Source organism: Cetorhinus maximus, chromosome 5, assembly GCF_964194155.1.
Source record: "Cetorhinus maximus chromosome 5, sCetMax3.hap1.1, whole genome shotgun sequence".
NCBI classification, from domain to species: Eukaryota; Metazoa; Chordata; class Chondrichthyes; order Lamniformes; family Cetorhinidae; genus Cetorhinus; species Cetorhinus maximus.
This window is the reverse complement of record NC_135883.1, coordinates 35476370-35503470: the sequence shown is the minus strand read 5'-3', so window position 1 is coordinate 35503470 and position 27101 is coordinate 35476370. Positions and strand designations below refer to the sequence as shown.

The following is a 27101-nucleotide window of genomic DNA, read 5'->3' as shown; positions in this document are numbered from 1 at the left end:
AAAGGCCTATTAAGGCCACTTAAAAACTAATTAAACTAATAAACTGAGCTGCCCGCCCAACCTTAAGGTTGGCGGGCAGGCAAAGAGCCCAGGCGGCTTTCACATTTTTCATGGAACCTCATCCACGGGCGGGATGAGGTTTCATGAAGCGTTTATAAATTGAATAAAAATTTTTATAAAAATTCATTGACATGGCCCACCTCATGTGACACTGTCACATGAGGGAACATGTCTTAAAAATTTTTCTTTACTTTATTTAGATTTTTAGATTTTAAAAACTTAAACTAATCTCCCTGAGGCGCCTCTGTGCCTCAGGGAGATTTCTGTGCTCTTTCGCGCAGGCCTCGACTCAGGGAATCCCCCTCCCCCCCGCACAGGGAGCGCTGAGCGCTTCCGGGCGCACGTCAGGGTGGGTAAGCCTTAATTGGCCCGCCCACGTAAAATGGCGGCGTGCACCCGATCAGGGGTGCCGATCGGGTCTGCGCCTGCCCCCGCCTGTACCCACACAACCCCTCCAATGGGAGGGAAAATTCTCCCCATGGACTCGATGGGCCGAATGGCCGCCTCCTGTGCCATAATGATTCCCTGAGACGGTTAAGCGGAGATTCAATAAAGATGCTCAAAATTATGAGGGGTCAATAAGGAGCAAGTGTTTCCAGTGGCAGGAGTGTTAGTAATCAGAAGACAGAGGATTTAAAATAATTGGCAAAAATGTCAGCGGGGAGATGAAGGGAATTGATGCACTGCCTGAAAGGGTGACAAAAGTAGATTCAATAGAACTTCCAAAAGAGAATTGGATAAATAGTTAAAAAGGGGGAAAGAAGTCACAGGGGTGTGGGGAGAGCAGGGGAATGGACTAATTACACAAACTAGGGTAGTATTCTCTGGAATTTAGAAACTTAAAGGGTGACTTAATCAAAATTATTAAGAGGAATAGATAGGGTAGATAGAAACTATTTCTGCTGGACAGGGAATCTAGGACTGGGGACTTGGTCAACAAATTAGAGCCCGATCTTTCAGAATTGAGATTAAGAAACACTTCTACATGCAACGGATTGTAAAAGTTTGGAATTCTGTTCCATAAACAGCAATTGATGGAAGCTCAATTGTTAATTTTAAATCTGAGATTTTGTTATCCAAAGGTATTCAGGGATATGGGACAAAGGTGGGTGTATGGAGTTAGGTCATAGATCAGCCCTGATCTCATTGAATGGGGGGGCATGAGGGACTACTCTGTTTCTATATTCCTAATTGGATAGCTCTTTCAAAGAGCCATCACAGACATGATGGACCAAGTGACCTCCTTAGGTGCTGTGTGACTCTGTGTGCCTAAATAACACTAAGGGGAGCTGCAGGAGTTGGGAGGGAGGAGAGTGAGTGGTGTAGTGACCTTGCTAATTCCAGGAGAAGCAGCACAGCTCAGTCTGTAGAATGTGAGGGTAATAGACCTGATAATATCTCTTTTCAATTTCTGTTCAGATTTGGATGAGCCGTCAAAGGCTGAAATATACCAAAGATGACTCAGAGTGACAGTGTGCCTTGTGATGCTGTGGGTAGAAGAATCATCTATCGGGATGAATACGGGACTGTTTGCTTTGTGGGAACAGTATCATCAGCAGCAGGTATAGTTCAAATCACAATCCTTTTCTGATTCCATTCATGGTCGTTGAAGTTACTCTCAGATTAAAGGAATGTTCTCTTTGTGTTATTTACTCCCTGGAAGAAGTTGTTCCTGGACTTTTTTACCAAGAATTTTATAATGAGAGCTGGTGAAGATTTCTTTATTCCTTCCTTGGATGTCGGCGTCAAGGCAAAGCCAGCATTTGTTACCCATCCCTAATTGCCCTTGAGAAGGTGGTGGTGAGCCGCAGCAGTTCATGTGGTCATTCCCATTTGATTTAGACTGATGGTTGGGGAAGGGTGGGGTGGGGGGGGTGGCAGTGCGTATTTAACTTTGTCAGCCATGACACAGTGGGTAGCACACTCACTTTGGAATCAGAAGGTTGTGGGTTCAAGTCTAACTTTAGAGTCTTGACCATGTAATCCACTTTCTCACTCGAGGCACAGTAGTGAGCTACATTGTCGGAAGTGCCCATCTTGTGGAGGAAATGTTAAACCGAAGTTCCGTCTGCCCTGGAAGTAAAATTCCCATGGCAATGTTTCGAAGAAGAGTACTAGAGTTCTCCCCCATATCTTGTCTAATATTTATCCCTCAACCAACATCATTTGAATTAACCTTTTGCTCATCACCACATTGCTTTTGATATATGCAAATTGGATCTCATGTTTCCTAGTAACTACACCAAAAAAAGTATTTCACTGACTCTAAAACACTTTTGAACACCTTGAGGTCATGAAAGGTACTATAGAAATGTAAGTGTTTTCTGTCTATATTTTGGGACCAAGTTACCACTGTAAGTTAATATAATTTAGATTTTCCATCGTTTAGCTGAGTAAAAAAAACTGCAGGAAACTTTACAAATTGACCTGATGTGCATGGCTATTTTATTTTGAACTTGTGTTCTGTCGTGGAGAACAATAACAGTAATATTTCAGAAAATGTTTCAGATGGATTTTTTTTTAATCATCAGCTTAAGCACACCAGGAGATAGACAGTGTATATGTCCTGCTATCGATTATTGGAAGAGGAGAGATTGTGTTCACAGGATTCTGTTAGGCCGTGGCCTGAGACATAGGACTTTGAATGTTGGACTCAGAAAGGAAGGAGCAGTTATTGACAGTTGGAACCAAAGAGGGTTGAGTTAGAAAGGGGGGAGAGTTTGGACCAATGGGAAGAATCGAGAGCCGAGGAGCCTCTGACATAACGGAGTTCCACAGAAGGGGACAACACAGAGAAATGATGTCAGAGAAAGGGAATCTAACAAATCACTGGAAAAGAAGATGAGGAAAAATTGGATGAGAATTTAGCAGGAGTTGGAAAAGATGGAACATTTTATGAGACAGAAAAAAAATTGTTGAGATTAAAGTGGGGAAGGAGTGAGGAAGAGAGAAAAAAACATGGAACTCAGATAAAGAAACTCAGGTCATATGAATATTGAGAATTGAATTCAAAAATAAGCCATTCAACCCATATGGCTCAGCTGTCTGCCATTTCAGCTCATTCAGCCAGCATCCAAGTGCAGCTAAGACTCCCCTAATGCCTGTGATAGAAAATCAGCAGAAAAGAGGCTGTTGAGGTAGAATTTCAGTCTAGTTAAAACCTGGCAAAATCTTGAGGGTAATGTTCAACTTCACTGCTGGGGTTATGAGGGGCCAATTGCCCATTGCTCTAAAATCTGTCCGGTTTTCATCTGACTGAATTCAACAGAATGAAAATCAGATGAGATCTGATGGGTGGGCAGTACACAGTGAGCCCTCAGATTTCTACTACAAAATCATTGGGAAATCCAGTGAGCCGGTAATTAATTACCTATTGCATGTTTTGGATTGCCTTCGTAAGCTAAAGGCAGTACATTGGGGCAGATGGGCGCAACAGGTACTGAGGGCGATGTGGCATTGACTGGCATTAGTAATGGAGCCCCTCATCCCTTAAGTGCACGGGTCTGGGAGATCAGAAAGGAGGACTAAAGTGAGGTTAAAACAGGGGGAATTCACACTCTCTGGAAAAAGAGCTAGATAATGGAAAGGGGGTAATACTGGCTGCGCTAACTGAGACTATTGAAGTAATTTTGTGACAGTTCACAGTTTGAAGTGATGTGATGAGTACCTTTAGAATAAATGTGAAACAAGATTTGATAAGCAGTGTAAAGAGTGAAATAAGTAAAAGTGATAAAAAATGCATCACTTGTTTTCAAGGGATCTGGCTTGGAGTGGAATGGGACAATCCTGAACGAGGAAAGCACAATGGAACGCATGAGGGAGTGCAGTATTTCCAGTGCAGGTAAGTGAATTTCTTCTCTCTGCATTATTTCCTTTAGTTATGTGAGCTGTAGCCATTTAAAACGTATTTCTTCCTATTTTCAATCATTATCTTTCTCCTGTTCCCATGCCTCAACACAGAGAGTGGGAAGGTGACTGGAAACCAGATCACTGCCAATACTGTTCCTCTACATTTGTTTCTGAAATATCTTGCACTAATCTTCTCCTGATTTGTGCTGGGGTACAGATCCACAGGTTTCAGCATCCTCAATTACCCCAAGGCACTGACTTGTACTGGGTATAGATCCATTGGATTCAGCCCCCTCTAATACTGACCCATAATGGGATACAGATCTACAGGTTTTAGACTCCTTTAATACCCAAAGGTACTGACTCATACTAGGATATAGACCCACAGGATCCAGTTCTGTTAATACAGTAAGATTCTGACTTGTAATGGGTATATATCTTCAGGCTCCAGCCTTCTCTGGTATGTTTCATAATGAATTTGTGATCTATGTAAGGTGCTTTCTACTAAAATTAGTGCATATGGTCAAAATAGTGTTGCCAAAGGCTTGCTCAACTATGTTTCTCGGGCATCATTACATTAAAGAATCTGACTCCCTCACCTTAGGGCTGAATCGTAAACCCTAATTTTCACAGATTGGCAATACCATTTTGATCACAGAGTCAAACCTATTCACTTTATGGAGTGAAGTCAATGTAGGGAGATTGGAAAATGCAGAGCAAAAGTAACCTAGCAAAACCTGACAAAGGATGGTTAGAAATTATTAAAATTCCACAGTGGAGTTACTGTTACTGAGTGTGCTGTATCCCAACAGGGCAGGCTGTGCACTTTTCCACAAGTTTGCACTAATCATTTTAGAGAAATATATAATTATTGAAATAATACATGAGAAAAAAATCATACTCAGGAGTCAGGGTGTGGGTACTGCTGGTAAGGCCAATATTTATTTATTTATTGGCCATCCCTAATTGCTTTGAGGGAATCTTTGATCCGCTGCAGGTTTAATACAACATAGTGGTTTGTTTTACTAGGCAGAATAAGCTACATTGGTGTGGGATTGGAATCAGATATAGGTCCAGACCAGAAAGGGCAGCAGGTTTTCTTCCCTAAAAGGAAGATGATGAATTTTGTTGATTTTTTACGACAATCCAACAGCTTCACAATCACTATTACTGAGACCAGCTTTTTATTTCCAGATTTTAAACCGAATTCAAATTCTCAACCTGACCACGAAGTATTTGAACTCATGTTCTCTAGATTATTAATAACATAACCACCACATCACCATTCCTCAACAGATAAAAGATAATGATCTTTTCTTTTAGTATTCATGTGAAAACAAAGACCCTCTCTCTTTCCCCTCCCCCTATATAACCTTGCCGTATACCAGCTAGCCTACCCATTGGTGTCACCCTCTCCCCACCAGTTTTAATGCCAGAGGCCAATAGCTCTAGACACTGAGATAAAAGCAAAATACTGTGGATGCTGGAAATCTAGAGCAAAAACAAAAATACCTGGAAAAACTCAGCAGGTCTGACAGCATCTGCGGAGAGGGATATAGTTAACGTTTCGAGTCCGAATGACTCTTCATCAGAACGAAGGAAAGATAGAAATGTGGTGAGATATAAGCTGGTTTGTGGGGCGCGGGGAACGACAGGTAGAGCTGGATAGAGGGCCAGTGATAGGTGGAGATTGCCAAAAGATGTCATAGACAAAAGGACAAATAGGTGTTGACGGTGGTGATATTAGCTAAGGAATGTGCTAATGGGGACATTAAGGGTAGAAAGCAGGATGAGCAAGGGACATATAGCCCTAGTGGGGGTGGGGTGGGGGGAAGGGATCGAAATAGCCTAAAAGGTAGAGCTAAAACAATGGATGGAAATACATTTAAAAATAATGGAAATAGGTGGGAAAAGAAAAATATATATAAATTATTGGAAAAAGGGGGATCGGAAAGGGGGTGGGGGTGGAGGATTCATGATCTAAAGTTGTTGAACTCAATATTCAGTCCGGAAGGCTGTAAAGTACCTAGTTGGAAGATGAGGTGCTGTTCCTCCAGTTTGCGTTGAGCTTCATCGCAGCAAGCCAAGGACAGACATGTGGGCATGAGAGTAGGGTGATGTGTTGAAATGGCAAGCGACAGGGAGGTCTGGTTCATGGTTGCGGACAGACCGAAGGTGTTCCGCAAAGCGGTCACCCATCTGCATTTGGTCTCTCCAATGTAGAGGAAACCGCATTGGGAGCAGCGAATGCAGTAGACTAAATCGAGGGAAGTGCAAGTGAAATGCTGCTTCACTTGAAAGTAATGTTTGGGCCCTTGGACGGTGAGGAGGGGGCAAGTAATGGGGCAGGTGTTGCACCTTCTGCGGTCTGGCTGAACTTGTTCTCTCACCAAACAATTTCTCTTTAAACTCGTCTCATTTCCTCCAAATAAAAGGTATGGCTATGGGTACCCGCATGGGCCCCAGTTATGCCTGTCTCTTTATGGGGTATGTGGAACATTCCTTGTTCCAGTCCTACTCAGGCCCTCTCCCACAACTCTTTCTCCGGTACATCGATGACTGCTTCGGTGCCGTTTCATGCTCTCATCTGGATCTGGAAAAATTTATTAATTTTGCTTCCAATTTCCACCCCTCCTTCATTTTCATGTGGTCCATCACTGACACTTCCCTTCCCTTCCTTGTCCTCTCAGTCTCAATTTCTGGTGATAGATTGTCCACCAATGTTCATTACAAGCCTACCAACTCCCACAGCTACCTTGACTACAGCTCCTCACACCCCGCTTCCTGTAAGGACTCCATCCCATTCTCTCAGTTCCTTCACCTCCGTCGCATCTGTTCTGATGATGCCACTTTCAAAAACAGTTCCTCTGACATATCTTCCTCGTTCCTTAACCGAGGTTTTCCACCCACGGTGGTTGACAGGGCCCTCAACCATGTCCAGCCCATCTCCCGCGCATCCGCCCTCACACCTTCCTCTCCCTCCTGGAACCATGACAGGGTCCCCCTTGTCCTCACTTATCACCCCACCAACCTCCGCATTCAAAGGATCATCCTCCGCCATTTCCGCCAACTCCAGCATGATGTCACCACCAAATACATCTTTCCTTCACTCCCCCCGGTGGCATTTCGCAGGGATCATTCCGTCCGGGACACCCTGGTCCACTCCTCCATCACTCCCTACACCTCAACCCCCTCCCACGGCACCTTCCCATGCAACCGTCCAAAAGCCCAAACACTCCTTCCAAGTGAAGCAGCATTTCACTTGCACTTCCCTCAATCTAGTCTACTGCATTCGCTGCCCCCAATGCGGTTTCCTCTACATTGGAGAGACCAAACGCAGACTGGGTGACCGCTTTGCGGAACACCTTCAGTCTGTCCGCAAGCATTACCCAGACCTCCCTGTCGCTTGCCATTTCAACACACCACCCTGCTCTCATGCCCACATGTCCGTCCTTGGCTTGCTGCAATGTTCCAGTGAAGCTCAACGCAAACTGGAGGAACAGCACCACATCTTCCGACTAGGTACTTTACAGCCTTCCGGACTGAATATTGAGTTCAACAACTTTAGATCATGAACTTTCTCCTCCATCCCCACCCCTTTTCCGATCCCCCCTTTTCCAATAATTTATATATATTTTTCTTTTCCCACCTATTTCCATTATTTTTAAATGTATTTTCATTCATTGTTTTATCTCTACCTTTTAGCCTATTTCGATCCCCCCCACCACCCCCACTAGGGCTATCTGTCCCTTGCTCGTCCTGCTTTCTACCCTTAATGTCCCCATTAGCACATTTCTTAGCTAATATCACCACCGTCAACACATCTTTGTCCTTCTGTCTATGACATCTTTTGGTTATCTCCACCTATCACTGGCCCTCAATCCAGCTGTACCTGTTCCCCCCCCACTTAAACCAGTTTACATCTCACCTCTTTTCTATTTTTCCTTAGTTCTGATGAAGAGTCATTCGGACTTGAAACATTAACTGTATCCCTCTCCGCAGATGCTGTCAGACCTGCTGAGTTTTTCCAGGTATATTTGCATTTGTTTTAGCTGTAGACACTGACTGCCTTCCCTCACTGTTTGGGTGGAGGTGTTGGCTGGGAAAACTGCTAGGAATAGGAGTGAGCACATGACCCTGATTCAGAAAGAATGCAATGACTCTTAAGAAAAAAACCTACGCCTCTTTGTGTCAGTCACCCCACAGGTGGTTCGTTCATTCGCCCTCAAAAGGCAAACTTCGGAGTGGATTTTCTCTCGGCAGTGAGGGACCGCTATGGGCAGGAGGGCAATCAGGGAATACAGGACTGCCGGGGCAATCCTCTTCGCTGGGGCAAGAAACCTATCGAATTTTTGGGAAGCCAAGACGTTAAACAAAGGTAATCGTAGAATAGCACATACAGGAGGCGATCATGCGGCCAATTTTGTCTGCTCCATCTCTCTGAAACATCTGCTCAATTTGGCGCACTCCACCTGTTCTTCAAAATGTATGATGTATCATACACACAGAACAAGGGAAAACATTCATAAATATGTATGCTGTCACTTGTTTTTCTAATGTCTTACTGTTATCTTTTCTATCATGTTCATTTCATTCTTTGCTTCTTTCTATATTCTCCAGATGTGGACTTAAGTCATTTTTGTTTCATCATCTTTGCAGACTAGGGTTGCCAACTCTGATTAAATGTGCTCCTGGAAGTTTTATCACATGACCTCCTGGTGCCAACCACACTCCTTTCCCCCTCCCAGTAAAACAGCCTTTATTTTCCATCTCCTAATATTTTTATAATTAATAAACAGATCTCTTTTTTGAAAAAAAGTGGACATGAGGTTTTCCTGGGTTTTCCTCACACAAATGTCCAGGAGATTGCCTTTAATTCCTGGGAGACTCCAGGGCAGTCCTGGAGGGTTGGCAATTCTATTTCACACCCAGCCCCTTTTGGTAGTTGGTGTGTTTCCTGTGTTCTGAATATTTTGTTTACAACATTTAATATGAGATAAAGAAATATGTTGAAGCATATATGAAACGCAGAACAGCTCAAAACAAGCATCTGAAAGACAGCAACTCCGATAGTGTAGCATTTCTCGGTACAACTCACAAGATACAACACATAGACCCACTGTATCCCATTACATTTCCCTTTTTTGTTTGGGGACTTGAGCAAAGAAAGACTAAAAAACAATAGAGGGAGAAATCAGACTGAGAGAAAGCTAGCTAGAAATATAAAAACAGATAGTATGAGTTTCTAAAAGTATTTAAAAAGGAAAAGAGTAACTGAAGTGAGTGTTGGTCCTCCAGAGAGTGAGCCTGGGGAATTAATAATGGAAAACAAGGAAATGACCGAAGCATTGAACAGGTATTTTGTGCTTGTCTTCAGTGTAGAAGACTTAGAACATTTCCTAAAGATTCTTGTAAATCAACAGGTGAAAGGGAGGGAGGAGCTTCAAACAATCACCATCACCAAGGAAAAGGTACTTGGAAAACTATTAGACCTCAGGCTGATGAGTCGCCAGGACCCAGATGGCCTTCATCCTAGGTTCTTAAAATAAGTGGCTGCAGAGATAGTCGAGGCATTGGTTATAATCTTCCAGAATTCCTTAGATTGTAGAAGGGTTCCAGCAGTTTGGAAAATAGTAAATGTAACACCATTATTCAAGAAAGGAGGGAGACAAAGCAGGAAGCTGTAGGCCATTTAGCTTAACATCTGTCTTAGGGAAAGTGCTAGAATCCGTTATTTAGAAGGTTAAAGCAGGACACTTAGAAAATCATAATGGGATCAGGCAGAGTCAACATGGTTTTTTGAGGGAGTAACAAGCAATGTGGATAAAGGGGAACCTATAGATGTGGTGTACTTGGATTTCCAAAAGGCATTTGATAAAGTGCCACATCAAAGGCTGCTACACAAAATAAGAGCTCATGGTGTAGGGGGTAACATATTAGCATGGATACAGGATTGGTTAGCTAACAGGAAGCAAAGAGTAGGCATAAATGGGTCATTTTTGGATTGGCAAGCTGGAACTAGTGGAATGCCATAGAGATCAGTGTTGGGGCCTCAACTATTTACAATCTGTATCAATGACTTGGATGAGGGAATGGAATGTATGGTAGCTAAATTTGGCGATGATACCAAGATAGGTAGGAAAGTAAGATGTTAAGAGGAGGTAGAGTCTACAAAGGGATATGGATAGGTTTAGTAAGTGGGCTAAAATTTGGCAGATGGAGTATAATGTGGGAAAATGTGAACTTGTTCACTTTAGCAAGAAGAATAGAAAAGCAGTATCCCATTTAAATGGAGAGAGTCTGCAGAACTCAGTGGTATAGAGGGATCTGGATGTCCTGATACATGAATCACAAGAGTTAGTTTGCAGGTACAGCAAGTAATTAGGAAGGCAAATGGAATGTTGGCAGTTACTGGAAGGGTAGTGGAAAAAAAGTAGGGAAGTTTTACTGCAGCTGTACAGGGCCTTGGTAAGACTACATCTGGAGTACTGTGTACAGTTTTGGTCTCCTTATTTGAAAACGGGTATAAATGCATGATCAGCAATTCAGAGAAGATTCACTCGACTCATTCCTGGTATGAAGGGCTTACCTCATGAAGAAAGGTTGAACAGACTGGGCCTATACCCACTGGAGTTTAGAAGAAGAGAGGTGATCTTATTGAAACATATAAGATCTGGAGGGGACTCCAGATGGATAGTGAGAGGATGTTTCATCTTGTGGGGTAGACTAGAACTAGGGTACCCGGTTTAAAAATAAGAGGTCTCTCTTTAAAGACAGAAGTGAGGAGAAATTTTTTTCTGTCGGAAGGTAGCTTGGCTGTGGAATTCTTTTTCCCAGAAAACAGTGGAGGCTGTGTTGTTGAATTCATTCAAGGCTGCATTGGATAGATTTTTGTTAGACAAGGGAGTCGAGGATTAAGGGGGCAGACAAGAAAGTGGAGTTGAGACCACAGTCAGATCAGTCATGATCTTATCGAATGACAGAGCAGGCTGAAAGAGCCATTTGTCCTTCCTGCTCCTAAGTCCTATGTTCCAATGTCACATTATTGCTCAGCAAATGTCTGCTCCTTCAGTGTCAGCCAATGCTCAGTGGGCAGCACTTTCAACTCTGAGTCAGAAAGTTGTGGGTTTGAGTTTCAATCCAGAGTCTTAAATACATAATCCAGGCTGACAATCCCAGTGTAGTACGGAGGGAATGCTACACTTGCGGAGACGCTGTCTTTTGGAAGAGACTTTAAACTGTGTCCCTTGTCTGCCCCCATAGTTCGACGTGAAAGATCCCATGATACTCCTCAAAGAACAGGGTTTTTTCTTAATGTCCTGGCTAACATTTATTCGTCAACCAAAACTGCCAAAAATAGGTTAACCTCATTGCTGTTTGTGGGACCTTTCTGTGCACAAATTAGCTCCTGCATTTGTCTACATAATGACAGTGACTACACAAGGCAATTTATCATAGCTTCTGAAATTGACAGAGGTTCTTTGCTAAATATTAGACACAGCTTGGGAGTAGACATATTTCCAACCTTCTCCCCATCCCTTCACACCCACACTAGATAGTCCTGAACACGACGCACACACCCCTTTACCACAAGGATCACCAAATTGGGCATCCATTCCACTCTCTCCTACTGGATTACCAAGGATTTCTGCTCATCCCGCCAACCCCCACTCCCCACCCCCCACAGCCTTGCACCTACCAAGTGGGAACCAGATACACATTGTTCCTCCTACGTTATACCATAAGGCATCAGATAATCCAGGCTGACAATCCACTGTGCCCTCTTCCTGCACCCCCTTCCTTCACAGTTCTAGATAGCTGCAGATGAGAGGTATAATGTCTTCTTCATCCTGGGCTGATGCATCTGTATGGGATAGGCTGCAGCACTGAAGCTCATTGCTCAATTACTTAATTGGGATTGAAGATCTGCAGTTTTTGGAAAGGACGATGAATGGACAATGGGATTATTATTTTTTCATTAAGTGGTCAGGAGTTTTAATCTGGTTTTTCACCTCTCCCACCAGTCACGCGGGTACGGAGTGTTCGTGATGCACCGGGCATTGCAATTGTGTGGGTCAGTCTGGAATTCCCTGTCCATCATTGACTGTATGCCTTGTGGTTTTCCCTGCATACCATTCCGGGTGAAAGAATGAATGTAGATATCTGGCCTAACCATACTCCAAACTGCAGAGCTGCAATTGTATCATCTCTTTAGGCCACGGTCTAAGCCAGTTGCCCTCCTGTGAGGAATAATCTGCCACTAGAAGCGTCCCGTCACATCACAGAAAATGTGACTATAAAATCTTTGGAGCCAAACTCCGAAAGCAGACCAGTAATTTAGAAGTGTGAGGTGCTGAGCCATTCCTGTGATCACGCTAGGAGATAACTAATACATGTGCATAGGTGAGGTTAGACTTCATAGTTGCATCACATGCACACTGAACATGACTCATCTCTGTCCACGCCAGGAAACCAAGGCGATGAGAAATGTGGAATGTGATCATTTTTTCAACCTTTAGGTTGTGCTTCAGCAACACAATTGAGTTTCACTGTTTCTCACACACTTAAATGTCATTTAAATGAAAATCAATGATTTTTAACATAAGTTCCTCTGTTATAGGTTGGTGACCGCTCTAACCATGTCCTTCTGTCTGTCTGATGTACAGGTGGTTTGATGCGTTGTTGATTGTTTCGGTCAGTGGGTGTCAAGTGAGCCACGCCAATGAAGAGGACGAGATCTCCAATGTTTGCCCCAGTATCCTTACAATATTAATTTAGTTGTACTGATTAAAAAGAATACTGTGTCTATCATCTGTTAGAAGAAGGAAGTGTGCTTGTTTTAAACATGGGCTAATATATTTCTGAGTTGCTTATAAAGTCTTCAGCCCTTGTAAACATAGAAGATTGGTGGGCAGGAAAAGACCTGCTGGGCCGTCAAGTCTGCCCCCATTATGATAACTGGAGCATCATGACTAGATTTGACATTGACCTGTGATAGAGGCCTTTAAGTTTATAAAAGGGTTTGATAGGGTAAATGGAGAGAAGACAACTTTGCTTGTGCAGGAGTCCAAAATCATGGGCCATAAATATAAGATAGTCATCAAGAAATCCAATTAAGAATTCAGGGGAAACATCTTTACCTAGCAAGTGGTGAAAATGTGGGATTTGCTACCACAAGGAGTGGTTGGGATGAATAGCATAGATGCATTTAAGGGGAAGCTGGATAAACATATGAAGGAGAAAAGAATAGGTTATGTTGATGGTATTAGATAAGACCATAAGATATAGGAGCAGAAGTAGGCCATCCGGCCCACGAGTCTGCTCTGCCATTCATTGAGATCATGGCTGATTGATAATCCTCAACTCCACTTTCCTGCCTTTTTCCCATAACCCTTGATCCCCATACTGATTAAAAATCTGTCCATCTCAGCCTTGAATATACTTAACGACCCAGCCTCTGCGGTAAAGAATTCCACAGATTGACTACCCTTTGAGAGAAGAAATTCCTCCTCATCTCTGTCTTAAATGGGTGACCCCTTACTCTGAGATTATGCCCTCTGGTCTTAGACTCTCCCGCAAGGGGAAACAACCTCTCAGCATCTACCCTGTCAAGCCCCCTAAGTATCTTGTATGTTTCAATATGGTGAAGTAGGGTAGGGGGAGGCTCGTGTGTAGCATGGTTCTAATGGCCTATTTCTGTACTGTACATTTATGAGTATTTAAAAAGAAACTATTCTTTGGTTATAGCATGCCCTTGTACATTACTATCCTGATATGCAGCATACATGATGCAGGATATCTGAAGTCTTAGTTTGTTGGAATGTCCCTGGCAGATAACTGAGGTGATGTTTTGGCCAACCACATCACACTGTGAGATCCCGCAGTTTCTGTAGATCAATGTGCTTTCCACCAAGGTGATGCCTGGGTTATACAGGGAAGTGTTGGTGGCATAGAGCATTAATGGGGTACATACTTTGGAAAATTTCTCCTGATTCGGACTCAATGAGCACACTTTGTGAGCTATTTGCAACCAGGTCTCAAGTCAAATTCATTGACTAAAGATGGGAGGAGAGAGAGAGAGATGCTTGCATCCACTTGAATGGGATATGCTGCCATCTATATTTGGGAGGAGAGCCAGAGTTTCACTTACACAGAAGGCATGGAAATCACTGTGAGAAGGTCCATACCCTTTATTCTATGCTGACTTAAAGAACCTGTTTCATCATCATCAGACAACAACAACTTGCATTTATACAGTGCCATTAATGTTGTAAAATGTCCCAAGGTGGCACTTTACAGAAGCATTATGGACAAAATTTAACACAGAGGCACATATAAAGATATTAGGACAGGTGATCAAAAACTTGGTCCAAGAGGTAGATTTTAAAGAACATCTTAAAGGAGGAAAGGGAGCTAGAGAGGCAGAGGGATTTCAAGAGCTTAGGGCCTCGATAGTTGAAGGCATGCGCATGGTTTGTTCCAGATCAGGTTTTCTTTGCCTGTGGTTAAACCCCCACAGGTTCTGTAGAAATTGGAAAGTAAGGTTCTTCACTTGGCCAATGTGAGACTTCTTCATATCTCATTCCCTGTAGTTAAATGCAACCAATGGTCAGAGCTCCATCCCAATCATCAGTAACTGCACCCTGCCACAAGATGTATCAGGTTCCTTGGCACTAATCCAAATGGTTTACTGCCAAGTCATCAGTGGAATCAGCAATCTGCTTAGTGAAGCTCTGCATCAGGAAATTCTGTCCTGGTACTGTGCTCACAGAGAGACAATCTGGGATAGGTAGGAAGAGGGGAGAATGCATGTTTACTGGGATATACCACTTTAACCAGCAGATGGAGCAATTAGAGTGCATCATGCATATGATGCCAACCATTGTTTAAATGCTACTGCAGCAGACCTACTACCCTTACTGTGAGCAGCTAACCTGGGATATTCCTGGTCTGGCCTGGTCAACCACTCAGTGTAAAAGCACAGCAGCCACCTGGACCTTGGATCTAACAGTTTTGATTGGCTGTCTTTTCAATTCCATTGCTGGTTGTGGGATCTTGCTGTGTGCGGATTGGTTTCTGTGTTTCCCTACATTACAACAGGTGACAGCACTTCAAAAAATACTTTATTGGCAGTGAAGTGTTTTGGAATGCTTTGAGGTTGTAAAAGGCAAAAATATAAATTATTTTGCTCCAGCGCAGTGCATACCTATCTTAAAGAGGTTAACTGACCAACTCACTATTGGAGAATGCTTGGCAGCACAGTTCTTGCAGGATGGGGGAATCATGCCTTGGCTTCAGATAAGGCAGGTTTGTCAAATCTATTCCTTCACCATTTTCTTTCAGATATTGTAGAGCTGGACTTGGCCAAGAACTTGCTTCCTTCCTGGGATAAGGTAGCGCAAATTACTCGACAGTTAAGGAAACTCGAACATCTTGATCTCAGGTATGAAATCTATGTACAGTAATAAAGGGCTAGTGATGCTTTCAGAAACTGTTGGTGTCACACTGATTTTATTTCTGGTGGAGAGGGAGTCTAGAATCAAAACAAGGCAATGGGTGCAAGGAAATAATGAATTACTCGATTTCAAGTGAAATTCTCCTTAAGTTAAGTTTACTTGTATGATTGACCATTAAGGGAGAAATAACCTTAAAATTAGAGGTAGACCAACCAGTGGTGATGTCAAGAAACACTTGCTCAGACGAAGGGTAATAGAAATCTGGTACACTCCCAAAAAGCTGCTGAGGCTGAGGGCAATTGAAAATCACAATACTGAGATTGATAGTTTTTTGTAAGGCAAGGGTATTAAGGGTAATGGAGCCCAAGTGGGTAAATGGAATTAAGATACACATCAGCTATAATCTAATTGTAAGGTGGAACAGGCTCGAGGGGCGGACTAGTCTCCTGTTCCTATATTCTTTTTAATTGAATGCTGTTTATGAAATGCTGCACAAACTTTTGTCAGTCATCAGTGTAAGATATCTGAACCTTTTCAGGATGACTAATGTGTTCAATGGCGTTTCTACCCAGTGGGAATACAGGCATTATCTTCCCTGGCCTAATAGCAGCATGGAGTCATAACTTTTATTTGGTTCTGATAAAGGTACCATCAAATTTTATGAAGCTAATGTACACATGTGTACATTGAGATTTTTTTTAAAATTCATTCACGGGATGTGGGCTTCGCTGGCTGGGCCAACATTCATTGCCCATCCTTAGTTGCCCTTGAGAAGTTGGTGGTGAGCTGCCTTCTTGAACCTCTGCTGTCCATGTGGTGTAGGTACACCCACAGTGCTGTTAGGAAGGGAGTTCCAGGATTTTGACCCAACGACAGTGAAGGAACAGCGATATATTTCCAAGCCAGGATGGTGAGTGACTTGGAGGGGAACTTCCAGGTGGTGGTGTTCCCATCTATCTGCTGCCCTTCTTCTAGATGGTAGTGGTTGTGGGTTTGGAAGGTGCTGTCTAAGGAGCCTTGGTAAATTCCTGCAGTGCATCTTGTAGATAGTACACACTGCTGCTACTGTGCGTCGGTGGTGGAGGGAGTGAATGTTTGTGGATGTGGTGCCAATCAAGTGGACTGCTTTGTCCTGGATGGTGTCCGGCATTTTCAGTGTTGTAGGAGCTGCACTGATCCAGGCAAGTAGGGAGTATTCTATCACACTCCTGACTTGTGCCTTGTATTTTATATATATTTTATGAAACAATTCTATGATTATGGGTACATTCACATGCATGTTTTATAAGGTGTCATCTTAGCATATTTGATAATCAGAAGACTGTGGGGCTAAGCCCCACCTCAGAGACCTGAGTTTATAATCCGGGCTGACACTCCCTATGCAGTACAGAGGGAGTACTACAGTGTCGGAGGTGTTTCTGATGAAAATTTAAACCAAGGTCCTGTCTGCCCTCTGAGGTGGACATAAAAGGTCCCACGGCTGCTATTTAAAAAAGCGTAGAGCAATTCTCCCCAATGCTGTGCCCAACATTTATCCCACAACCAACAGCATTAAAATCAAATTATCTTAATCATTAAACTCATTCCTGGCCATTGGGATCTTGCTGTGTACAAATTGGGTGCCATGTTTCCCTACCAGGGCTGCGCAGGGCTATTTGCCCACCTTAGGCGAACCTTCAGCCTGCACGCCCGTACCCCACAATTAGCTTTAGAAAATTAAAACAGTAAAATGCTCCCACTCGCATACAACCTCTAAAAATTGTCAAACTCATAGGTGGTTGTTATCAGTAGCCTGCCCTCAGCCCTTCCTTTGTTCTCAGCCCCCCAAGCTCCACCCCATTGCTCTGCTTCTGCAGTACCATGTTCCCTTGATGCCACTTAGATTCACAGCTCCACTCCTGCACCACTCGCGAGACCTCAGCTCACATCACAAGATCACCGCCTTGCCTTTTTGAATGGTTGAACTTGAAGTGCCCTCCGCCACCCCCCAGACACTCAGTTAAGTTGCTCATGCTCATAATTAAGTCATGTTGATGACATTTTAAAGTTTCCAAACTCAGACTTCATTTTGATGCCGTGGTGTAGGTGCTTTTGTGCCATGGTGTAGGTGCTTTTGTGCCGCGGCGCCCCCCTCCAAATCTTGCTGCTCGAGACAATTGCCTAGTCGTTGCGCCAGTCCTGTTCCCTACATTACATGGGCCAGTATTTACCTTTGCTAACCTCATGAAAAGGATCGCTTGGTGCCCCCATGTTTTACTGGACAATGATACTGAATACTATCAACTTAACCATTGTCAAATCTCTACACCTATGATTGATGCAAAGGCATATTTGCAATAAGTAATGTCAAAATAGATAACTAAAGGATAAGTGATAGAAAGCATAAGGGTAAATGAAGTCAAATGATTATAAAAGCCATGAATGAGAATGAGGAAGAGAGAAGTTATCTAGCAAATATTGTATATGATGGAACAGGGAATTTTTGAAGATTTAAATTGGCTTTAATCTAGATAATCCAGTGATTGTTATGATTGTTAACTTGTTACCATCTCCATAGAGATCCATAACTTTTAAAAAGATATTTGAGTTCCCAGTTACTGACTGGAAGAATCACACAAGACCTTAAGTTTTAAGACTTTTACTGTAATAAACAAACTAAAAACAACATTGTTTAAACACTATTCAGTAGGCAACTTAAACTGCAGAAAAGATCCCCCATATAACTTATAAAAACAGCCAAAAAACCCCTTCCCCATAGTTATACTTTGCCCCTTACTTGGATACTTTATCCTCTAGGAACCAGTACAAAGCTATTCTCAGCTTTGCATCCTTTTCCCTTTTCCAGCTGGATGACTTCTAATCCCCAAACTGATTTTCATGGTGATGGTTACCCTGGAGATTTCTTCCTCTAGCCAAAGCTAGGTGAATCTTGCAGCCCCTCTTAAATCTTCACGAACTTGGTTTCTACAATCCGAGTGCGAGCTCCCACTCGTATTCTGCATGGTTAACCAGAGAGACTAGCTGCCTCTCTCTCAGATTCTTGCAGGCTGACCTGTCTGTGAGGTTGAGTGATACCTTAGGGAACTCTGTAACCTGATACTACAATGGCTTACTATGGATTCTTTCCCTCTCTAAGCTCATTTCCATGGCAATGTGAATCACATGGGCCTTGTATCTAGGTAGAAATACTAATTAGTTATCCTTTAGACCCCCAGCTCCATTCTATCTTGAAATTAAATGGACAGTTTAAAGTATAACCATTTACAAAATCTGACATTCATAATACCTCCCTGTCAGACTTAGAGACTAACAGCCTACTCAGAGTCATCGTACAATACCTTACCATTGCCCACAAGTATGAACATTTTGCATCTTCTTCCCAGTAAATCAATCTGGGCCTCACTGTCCCCACAGCAACCACCCTGGCTTGTTGTCAAGCAAGATTTGAAGCAGGTCACATGACGCTCTTCATTGCTTCATTTTACCTTAAATTAGACAGACATTCCTAAAACAGAACAAACTTTTAAACTTTGTAATTGTGTAGGGTTATATAATTGAGTCTCTCCAAGGAATGCTTATGATCAGTTTCAACACTCAGACTCTGCAGTGTTTGGTCAGCTGTTGTCCTAGAGTATTAGTTGCATATTTTCATTCATCATAGGAAATGAGACTGGTTTTATTTCTAGTATTCTGTCAGATTCATAACTGATTTCGAATTAGTTTATATGAGCTACCTATACTGTTAAGAAACTTTTCTGCCTTGGACCATAACCTAAGAGCCTTTTGGCAAAAGGAAAAACACCTCTGTTTCTCTGGGTAACATCTACAACACAGTAACCTGGAATAGTACATGCTTTTATTGTAACCTGAGAGCTCGGGGTGACAGATGAGTTGGTACTACAGTGATTCAAGCTGCCCTATGTCTTTTAAAACCTATCCCCAGTCCTTGGTTGTTTCCTTGTACATGGTGGTTGACTTTGAACATTGGGGTCCCTGCCTTTGGTCTGTTCTTCTTTCAACCCCTGTTTGCCCCCTCCCAGCCTCTCACCGATCCCCTTCAAGGATGACATAATTCAGAAGTGCCTGCGACTTCTCATTCGACAATTCTTGTTACTTATTGTTAAATACCTGTCGGTAAAGACTGAACAGGCTGAGGGTCTTTTCGCCAGAACGGAGATGGCTGAGGGGTAATACAGCTCCTTAAAATTATGAAGGAGTTTGACAGGGTAGACATAGAAAAGATGTTTCCACTTTTGGTTGAGTCCAAAACTCAGGGTTGTAAGCTGGTTGCTACCACCAGAAGCAGTTGAGGTGAATTAAATAGATGCATTTATGGGAAAGCTAGATAAGCACACAAGGGAGAAAGGTTTAGAAGGATATGGTGACAAGGTGAGAAGAAGAGAGTTGGAAAAGAGAGTTGTGAGGAGGCCAGTCTTGACTAGTTGGGCTGAATGTCCTATGTCTGTGCTGTATATTCTATGTAAGACACTGCCTAGAACGAGGTAGTGAAGCAGATTGAGATTGCTCGACTCAAGTTCCTTGAAGGGCAAAGCTCCGAGTCTGGTCTGCCACCCGACTAAGGATATGACCACTTTTGTACGTGAAATTGTACTGCAATCAGAGAACCGGGAAATGCTTAATGAAGGATGCTAATCTCACATTCAGTGCAATCTCCCTGGTTAGTAGAAAGTACCATCAAAGGTATAATTAGGATACTTACTTTTATTACGTCTTGAGTCTTGAACTATTCTTTCCATTTCCCAATCATATTATCTGAAATACTTCCTGTATGTTTACAGATGTAAAGAATAGGTCTTTCAATGAAAAGACAACTTAGTTTGGGTAATGTGAGGATGATGTCACTGCTTCTGTACAATCTGACAAGCACATCCTGGATTTGATGAATGGTTTTGCTAGCTAAGTGATCCATCTATTCTTACTTGAGCTGTCAGGATTCCTGAAAGAGTCTCCATGGCAACTGTTTTTCCTACCTCCTCATATGTAATTTTCTGTCTCTCTCTCTTACCAGTCAAAACAAGTTGGCGATTGTTTCCAATCCAGTCTCTCTGTCTGATGCATTTGCCAACCTGAAGGCATTAGCCATTCAACACAATGGACTGACATGGGCCCAGGTAACACAGGTGTTGACTTTGCTTGAACAGCATGATGTGATGCAACACAGAGTTGTTGACTCTGATCTTTTTACAGGTTCTGGAATGTGCCCCAATGTGGCCAGTGCTCGAAAGGGCCCACCTGTCATCTAATGCTATTTCTGTGTTAGAAAGGTAAGCTAATTTCTGGCCCACTTTCACCACGCACCAAGATTCACACCTTGAAACCCCTCACAGTGATAGGTGTGGGCCGGGTACAAGCAGTCCACTACCTAAGATGAATTGTCAGGGAGCTAATCGAAGTGCAGGTAATTGGACTAAATAGGAGTATGCTACTCTGATCAAACCTGTAACTTTAGACTGGGCTTTTAATTATATTCCTCGCCATTAGCATTAGATTCTGGTTCACAATTTTCTTCTGTATATTTGTCACTATGTACCTAAATTTTAACGTTTCGACTATTGAACCTTTGAACGTTCATCAAATTTGATATTTAATTCCATAGTAGAAAAATTTTATATTTTAGTACTGGCTTTAGATGCAGCTGGTATTTATTTTCTTTGTCTGTGTGTTTCATCTCTTCCCATGTATTGTTTCATCAACCCTGTGACTTGTTTCTAGGCCTATTGGTGTTCTACAGTCCTTGACATTACTGGATCTCAGCTCCAACCTGCTGGCTGATGAGAATCAACTGGTGCACATTGCTTATTTGCCAAGGTTAGCTGATATCCTTCCTTTGTGTTGAAGCTCGCAGTTCAAGTAACAATATTCCGAACTTCACCATTACTTGCAGTGCAAAGGGCCTGTGTACAGACCTTTATTAATTTTTGTTTTGCCAGCAACGCATAAGAATGTTTTTTTATAAATTTACTTTATTTGGTATCTTAATCCAAAGCACACTGTATTTTGTGATAAATCACTCTATTGTGTCTCATCCTTTAGATTAGCTTTCCATTGATACTTTTCGTTAGCACTTTCAAAGTCTCACATATTGCCATGTGTAAATTAACTGCTGCGGTTCCTACATTAGAGCAGTGACTACACTTAAAGACTATGTTAAAACACTTTTGAATGTCCTAAGGTCATAAAGGGTGCTTATAGAAATGCAAGTTCTTTTCCTTTTTTGTTTGTTATTTTCTTTCCTTCATTCTCTAAAAGACCCCTGTGGTAAGGCTCTCTGTTCTAATAACTATATACCTGTACATGGGAAAACATTCCGATCTCTTGTTATTGCTCGGAGTTGTTCTCAGTGCTGTGCAAGCCAAGAAGCAAAGTGCACCTGACCACCCGTGCACCATTCCAGTCTTCCAGGGAAGGTGGCAATTCCTGCACATGAGGCTTCCATTTAATTCACTGACAGGACGAGGGGAGGCTTATCTGAAATAATTAATTACAGTAATACTAGCACCATGGAATCCATCCTCTCCAATCCAGATTCATGTCAATTTTATTTTAATAATCACATTACCTCTGTATTTACACTACAATTTAATGTACCAGTCTCGGTCTTCTTTGTCATTTCAGGTTGGAGCAGCTCATTTTGTCAAACACTGGGTTGACTTCATTGCATTTTGATGATATTCAACCAGGTATATGAATTCTATGAAAGAAATCTATATGTTTTCAGGTTTTTTTAGCCCCCCTCCCTTCTGCCACAGCCATTGCAACTTGTGCCAGCAGCCTCCTAGAGCCTTTTTGCTGTATCTGCTCTTCCCCTGTGAATCTAGACATCTTAGCCTTGTACAGTCCTGACACTGTTCAAGATTTGCCTGTGTGGCACTGGATAATGGTTAAGAGCAAGACACTGGTCAGATCTTGTCCTGTATAGGAGGTTACCACACTCTGTGGTGTGTTTATTTAACTGAGCTTTTGGGAAGCTTCTGGTTAATTCATGCATTGGGTTATTTTCTTCTCTCAGTGACCTTCCACTGTGCCATGCACCCCATCTGGTGACTTTTCCCTCTGCCTTGGCATTTGGAGAACTGCCTCTTGTTGATCTGCCAGAACATGCCATTTGGACTTTCAGATCAGTGTCATTTTTTTTTATTCATTCACGGGATGCGGACTTCCTGGGCCAGCATTTATTGCCCATCCCTGTTGCCCTTGAGAAGGTGGTGCTGAGCTGCCTTCTTGAACCGCTGCAGTCCATGTGGTGTCGGTACACCCACAGTGTTGTTAGGGAAGGGGTTCCAGGATTTTGACCCAGTGACAGTGAAGGAACAGCAATATATTTCCAAGACAGGATGGTGAGTGTCTTGGAGGGGAACTTCCAGGTGGTGGTGTTTCCATGTATCTGCTGTCCTTGTAGTTGCTATAACTTACCTGCAGGTATGCTCAAGATTGCATTGTTTGCATTGTGGAAGATTGTGCCAAAATTGTAGGGATTTGCTAATCACTTGCGTGATATCGTGAATATGTACTCCCTATATCTAAACTCTAAATCTGATTATTTTAAAATGGATTATATAGTCATTGTTTTAAAATTGATCCTATTGTCATTCTTTTAGTATCTTAATATTCTCACAGGCTGCAATTTAGGAACATAGGAGCAGGATTCGGCCATTCAGCCCATCAAACCTACTCCACCATTCAATACCATCATAGCTGATCATCGATTTCAGTGCCTTTTTCCCACACTACCCCCATATCCCTTTCTGTCATTGGTATTTAGAAATCTGTCAATCTCTGCTTTAAACATACTCAATGACTGAGCTTCCATGGCCCTCTGCAGTATAGAATTCTAAAGATTCACAACCCACTGAATAAAGAAATTTCTCCTCATCTCGATCCTAAGTAGCTTCCCCCTTATTTTGAAATTGTGTCCCCTGGTTCTAGATTCCCTAACTAGGGGAAACCTCTTGCCTGTATCTACTCTGTCTATCCATTTAAGTATTTTGCAGGTTTCAATAAGATCACCTCCCATTCTTCAAAACTCTAAAGAATACAGGCCCCGTTTCCCTGATCTATCTTCATAAGGATAGTCCTGCCATCCTTGGAACGAGTCTGGTGAACCTTCACTGCACTCTCTGTCTCTGACCATAGTATCCTTCCTAAGTTAAGGGGACCAAATCTGCACACACTACTCCTGGTGCTGTCTAACCAATGTTCTATACAATTGAAGCAAGACTTCACTACTTAACTCAAATCCTCTTGCGATAAAGGCTAACAGGATGCTCCTTAAATGCTCCTTCCATGGCTGTAGTTGTTTTTATACCAGGTTATGCTTTAGTTAACCCTATATGGCGGGAGGGTTTTATAGACTCCCATAACCCTTGCAATGGCTATAAAGAAACCCTTATAAGTGTGTAAGATTAGGCTCCATTTGACCCATCCCCAATTCTTCCTTTGCGCTGCTGTCTGTTCCTACCCTCTGCCATGGAGTGGGTCAGGAAATGGTTTGATCTTTGACATAGTAGTGGCAGGAGTTTCAAATCTATGGTGAGAATTCCCTCCCAGAGGGTACAGCAACACTCGAATTGGGAACAATCCAGATATTCATCCTTAGACAAGAAGGTATGGAATCCAAAATGATGATTGTCCCGGGATTGGTCCATATGAACCGCTAGTCAGCGCCATGTAGCTACATTGAGAGTGCAATGGGACATAAATTTACCATAATTTAGTTGCAGTTATCCTTAGTTGGCATGCGTGAAATACATCCTTCCTTGAGTGTTCTCCATCTGTTTTTGTTCTCTTCCAGACGGTAAAACAGCAATGTTTCCAAAATTGAAATTCCTAGCAATCGACAAGAACCGAATCTCAGAGGTAAATCTATATCTAAGAATTTAATTCCGTAAAACAATAAGTAAATCTTCTCAAATTCACACTAAAGCTGCTATTAATGTTCCTTGTTTCTGCTTTGGTTTCTGGTCAGTTTTCTTTACGATACTTGAATACTTGGAAGTTGTTAAAAAATAGTTTGGAATCAACATAAACTGCATGATCAATAATGTTTGGTAAATTTTTCCTAACTTTTCCTCCACTCTTTCTGCAGGTGATGATTCCCTGTGTAGTATAGCCCTCAAAGACTTAGCCATGTAGCCATTTATATCTGAGCCTGTGTATGTGCCTGTGTTTGTGTTTGTTTGTTTTACTTCACTTCTCTTCACTACATTTAATTTCCCTGGGACAACCCAACTAGACTTACAAAGTCTCCACATTTGTCCCAGCCATGGCTCAGTGGGTAAAATTCTTGCCTCTGAATCAGAAGGTCATGAGTGCTGCACTGTCAGAGGTGCTGTCTTTCAGAGCCTTCTCAGGTGGGATGTAAAAGATCCCGTGGCTGTTAATTTTGAAGAAGCGTAGGGGAGGGAGTTCTCCCCAGTCTCCTGGCCAACTTTTATCCCTTGATCAACATCACTAAAGCAGATGACCTGGTCATTTTCACATGCCTGTTTGTGAGAGCTTGCTCTGCACAAATAGGCTGCCAGGTTTCCTACATTACAACAGTAACCAAATACTAACTAATTGGTTGCAAAGAGCTGAGGGATGTCTTGAGGTTGTGAATGACGCTGTATAAATACAAGTTCTATCTTTTATTCTTTTCTTGGTAGTTACCCAGTGAACTGCTCCAGCACAGCATCTTATTCACTGCATACAGACAGTCAGGCCTCCAGAATCGCTGCTTGTAGCCTGCTTATTAATGTTGAGTAGCTGGAGTGCTCAGAATTGAAGCTTGGCAGTTTGTTGTGCTTCATCTGTAGAGTTGATAATTGTGCTTTCAGCTTGCTTCCGTAACCCTGCAGACTCATCAATCGGAGTTCTTGGCAGCTTGCTTCAGTCACTTGAAGTGATTTACTCCTTTGAGATTTTGTTTGTCGGCTTAATGATATCTTTCTTGAAGCACTTAATGCCTGTCATTGCTATTTTTGGACTATTACTGCCTCACAGAAATGGTCGGACAGGTACTGCACAACTTTGATGGGGCTGGTGAGGGGGCGGACGGTGAAAAGTAAATCAGACTGTAAAGCTGTACTGTCACTTTACTGAAATTGACCTCTCCCTTCTCCCCACCGCTTGGTTCAGTCTGGACTTGCGTGCACAGATTGCACTAGACTGCAATTGTACTGCTCAGTGGGACACTCTGGGCTAATCCCAGACCTGTCAATCAAATATTACAGAAGGTTCTGCAGTAGACTGCAGCTATATTCCTGATGGGATCACAATCTGTTTTTCAGTTCCATCAACTAATGCTTTTAGCTGCCTGAAGACTATATACAAGCTATATGTGTACAGCACAGATCATTGTTATCAGTACTGTAAAGCCATGAACAAAATGCATTCAAGTAAAAATCATGAATACTGATTTTTAGCAATCCTGCTAAAACAAGGCTAAATCTGAATGATTTCATTGATAGACTTTCGAGAAATTTCAATTAAATCGGTTGGAGAATATGTTTTGCGTTCATTATAGGCCTACAGCAACATCTACAACAATATCTTGCATTTATATAGCACCTCTAACACAGTAAAATGTCCCAGAGCTTCACAGGAGTGTGCTAAAACAATATTTGATATCGAGCCAAAGGTTGAGAATTTAGGGCAGGCAGTAGATTTTAGGGAGTGTCTTAAAGGAGGAGACAAAGGCGGAGAGGTTTAGGAAATATCAGTCAAGATGCTGTTATAGTACAGCTGGTTAAAAGACAACATTTAAGAGATCTTATTCTACATCTGGTGTTTTAAATATGGGGCAGAATTTCACCCATGTCAGGCAGGGGTGGTTGGGAAGCCGACTGCTGCTCACGATCAGGGACGTAAGGCAATTTCATGCTGGCTGGCCCATTAAGGCCTGCCCAGCGCGAAACGCGAGCGGCAGCGCTCATTGCTGCCTGTGGGGGGGTGGGGCAGTGCAGATGTGCACTTCATAATCTCCCTGAGGCACAGAGTTGCCTCAGGGAGATGAAGTGTTATATAAAAAAAAAGAAAATAAAAATGTAATGAAACGTGGCCCTTCATGTGACTCTGTCAGGGACATGTTATTAATTAAGTTTTAAAATTTTTAAATTTTTATTTGCTGTTGGAAGCCTCATCCCGCCTGTGGATGAGGTTTCCTACAAAGTGCAAAGGCCACTTAGCCTTTTCGCCTGCCCACCAACCGTAAGGTTGGACAGGTTGGCACGCTTGCCAAACGAAATATTGCTCGACTGCGCATTGACGTCGGGGCGCTCACCTGACGTCAACGTGCGTCATTTTACGCTCAAGCGGGTTGGGCGCACGGCTGCCGCCGAGCTAAAACTTTTACCCATGGTTTATGAAGGGTGACTCGTTTTGCACATAATCATTGAAGTGACCTCACTTAACCTCATGTTATCTGGAACTATGATGGTAAGAATCAGAAATTAGTGTGTTTTCTTCTATTAAATATGGTATGTTAACTCCCCAGGCACAGAATATTAACATCTGCATCACAATTAATACCATTGCTCGAATGACTGTATGTTCTTATGCCCACTAACAACCATCAATCTGAACAAAAAGTCTCACCTGGAATTGGCCCCATAATTGATTTCAAGGACATTGCACAATTACACTGTAAACCTAAAAGGAAGCACATGTGTACAATATAGCAGCAGAATCATACATTATGCTACACATAGTATCACGTTTCTGTTCTAGACCAGCCGC

At 42.5% G+C, this 27101-nt stretch overlaps 2 protein-coding genes across 7 annotated transcripts in view; one reads left to right on the top strand and one right to left on the bottom strand.

The window, feature by feature from the left end:
• The window catches only part of tbce (tubulin folding cofactor E), a 52105-nt gene that overhangs the window by 11050 nt on the left and 13954 nt on the right, over positions 1–27101 (top strand). For all 5 annotated transcript variants that reach the window (XM_078541703.1, XM_078541704.1, XM_078541701.1 and 2 more), the window contains exons 2-11: positions 1480–1622; positions 3817–3901; positions 8105–8287; positions 12576–12664; positions 15253–15352; positions 20395–20497; positions 20574–20650; positions 21099–21194; positions 22002–22066; positions 24178–24242. In XM_078541703.1, coding sequence (XP_078397829.1) covers positions 1517–1622; positions 3817–3901; positions 8105–8287; positions 12576–12664; positions 15253–15352; positions 20395–20497; positions 20574–20650; positions 21099–21194; positions 22002–22066; positions 24178–24242 — 969 coding nt within the window. In that variant the 5' untranslated portion in view covers positions 1480–1516. The remainder of the gene's footprint in view (positions 1–1479; positions 1623–3816; positions 3902–8104; positions 8288–12575; positions 12665–15252; positions 15353–20394; positions 20498–20573; positions 20651–21098; positions 21195–22001; positions 22067–24177; positions 24243–27101) is intronic.
• Positions 14557–27101, bottom strand: part of b3galnt2 (beta-1,3-N-acetylgalactosaminyltransferase 2) — a 61166-nt gene continuing 48621 nt past the window's right edge. Inside the window, exon 12 of one of the 2 annotated variants that reach the window (XM_078541707.1) lies at positions 14557–14689. In XM_078541707.1, the coding sequence (XP_078397833.1) occupies positions 14632–14689 (58 nt within the window). In that variant the 3' untranslated portion in view covers positions 14557–14631. The remainder of the gene's footprint in view (positions 14690–27101) is intronic. The other variant, XM_078541705.1, reaches the window with a different exon arrangement.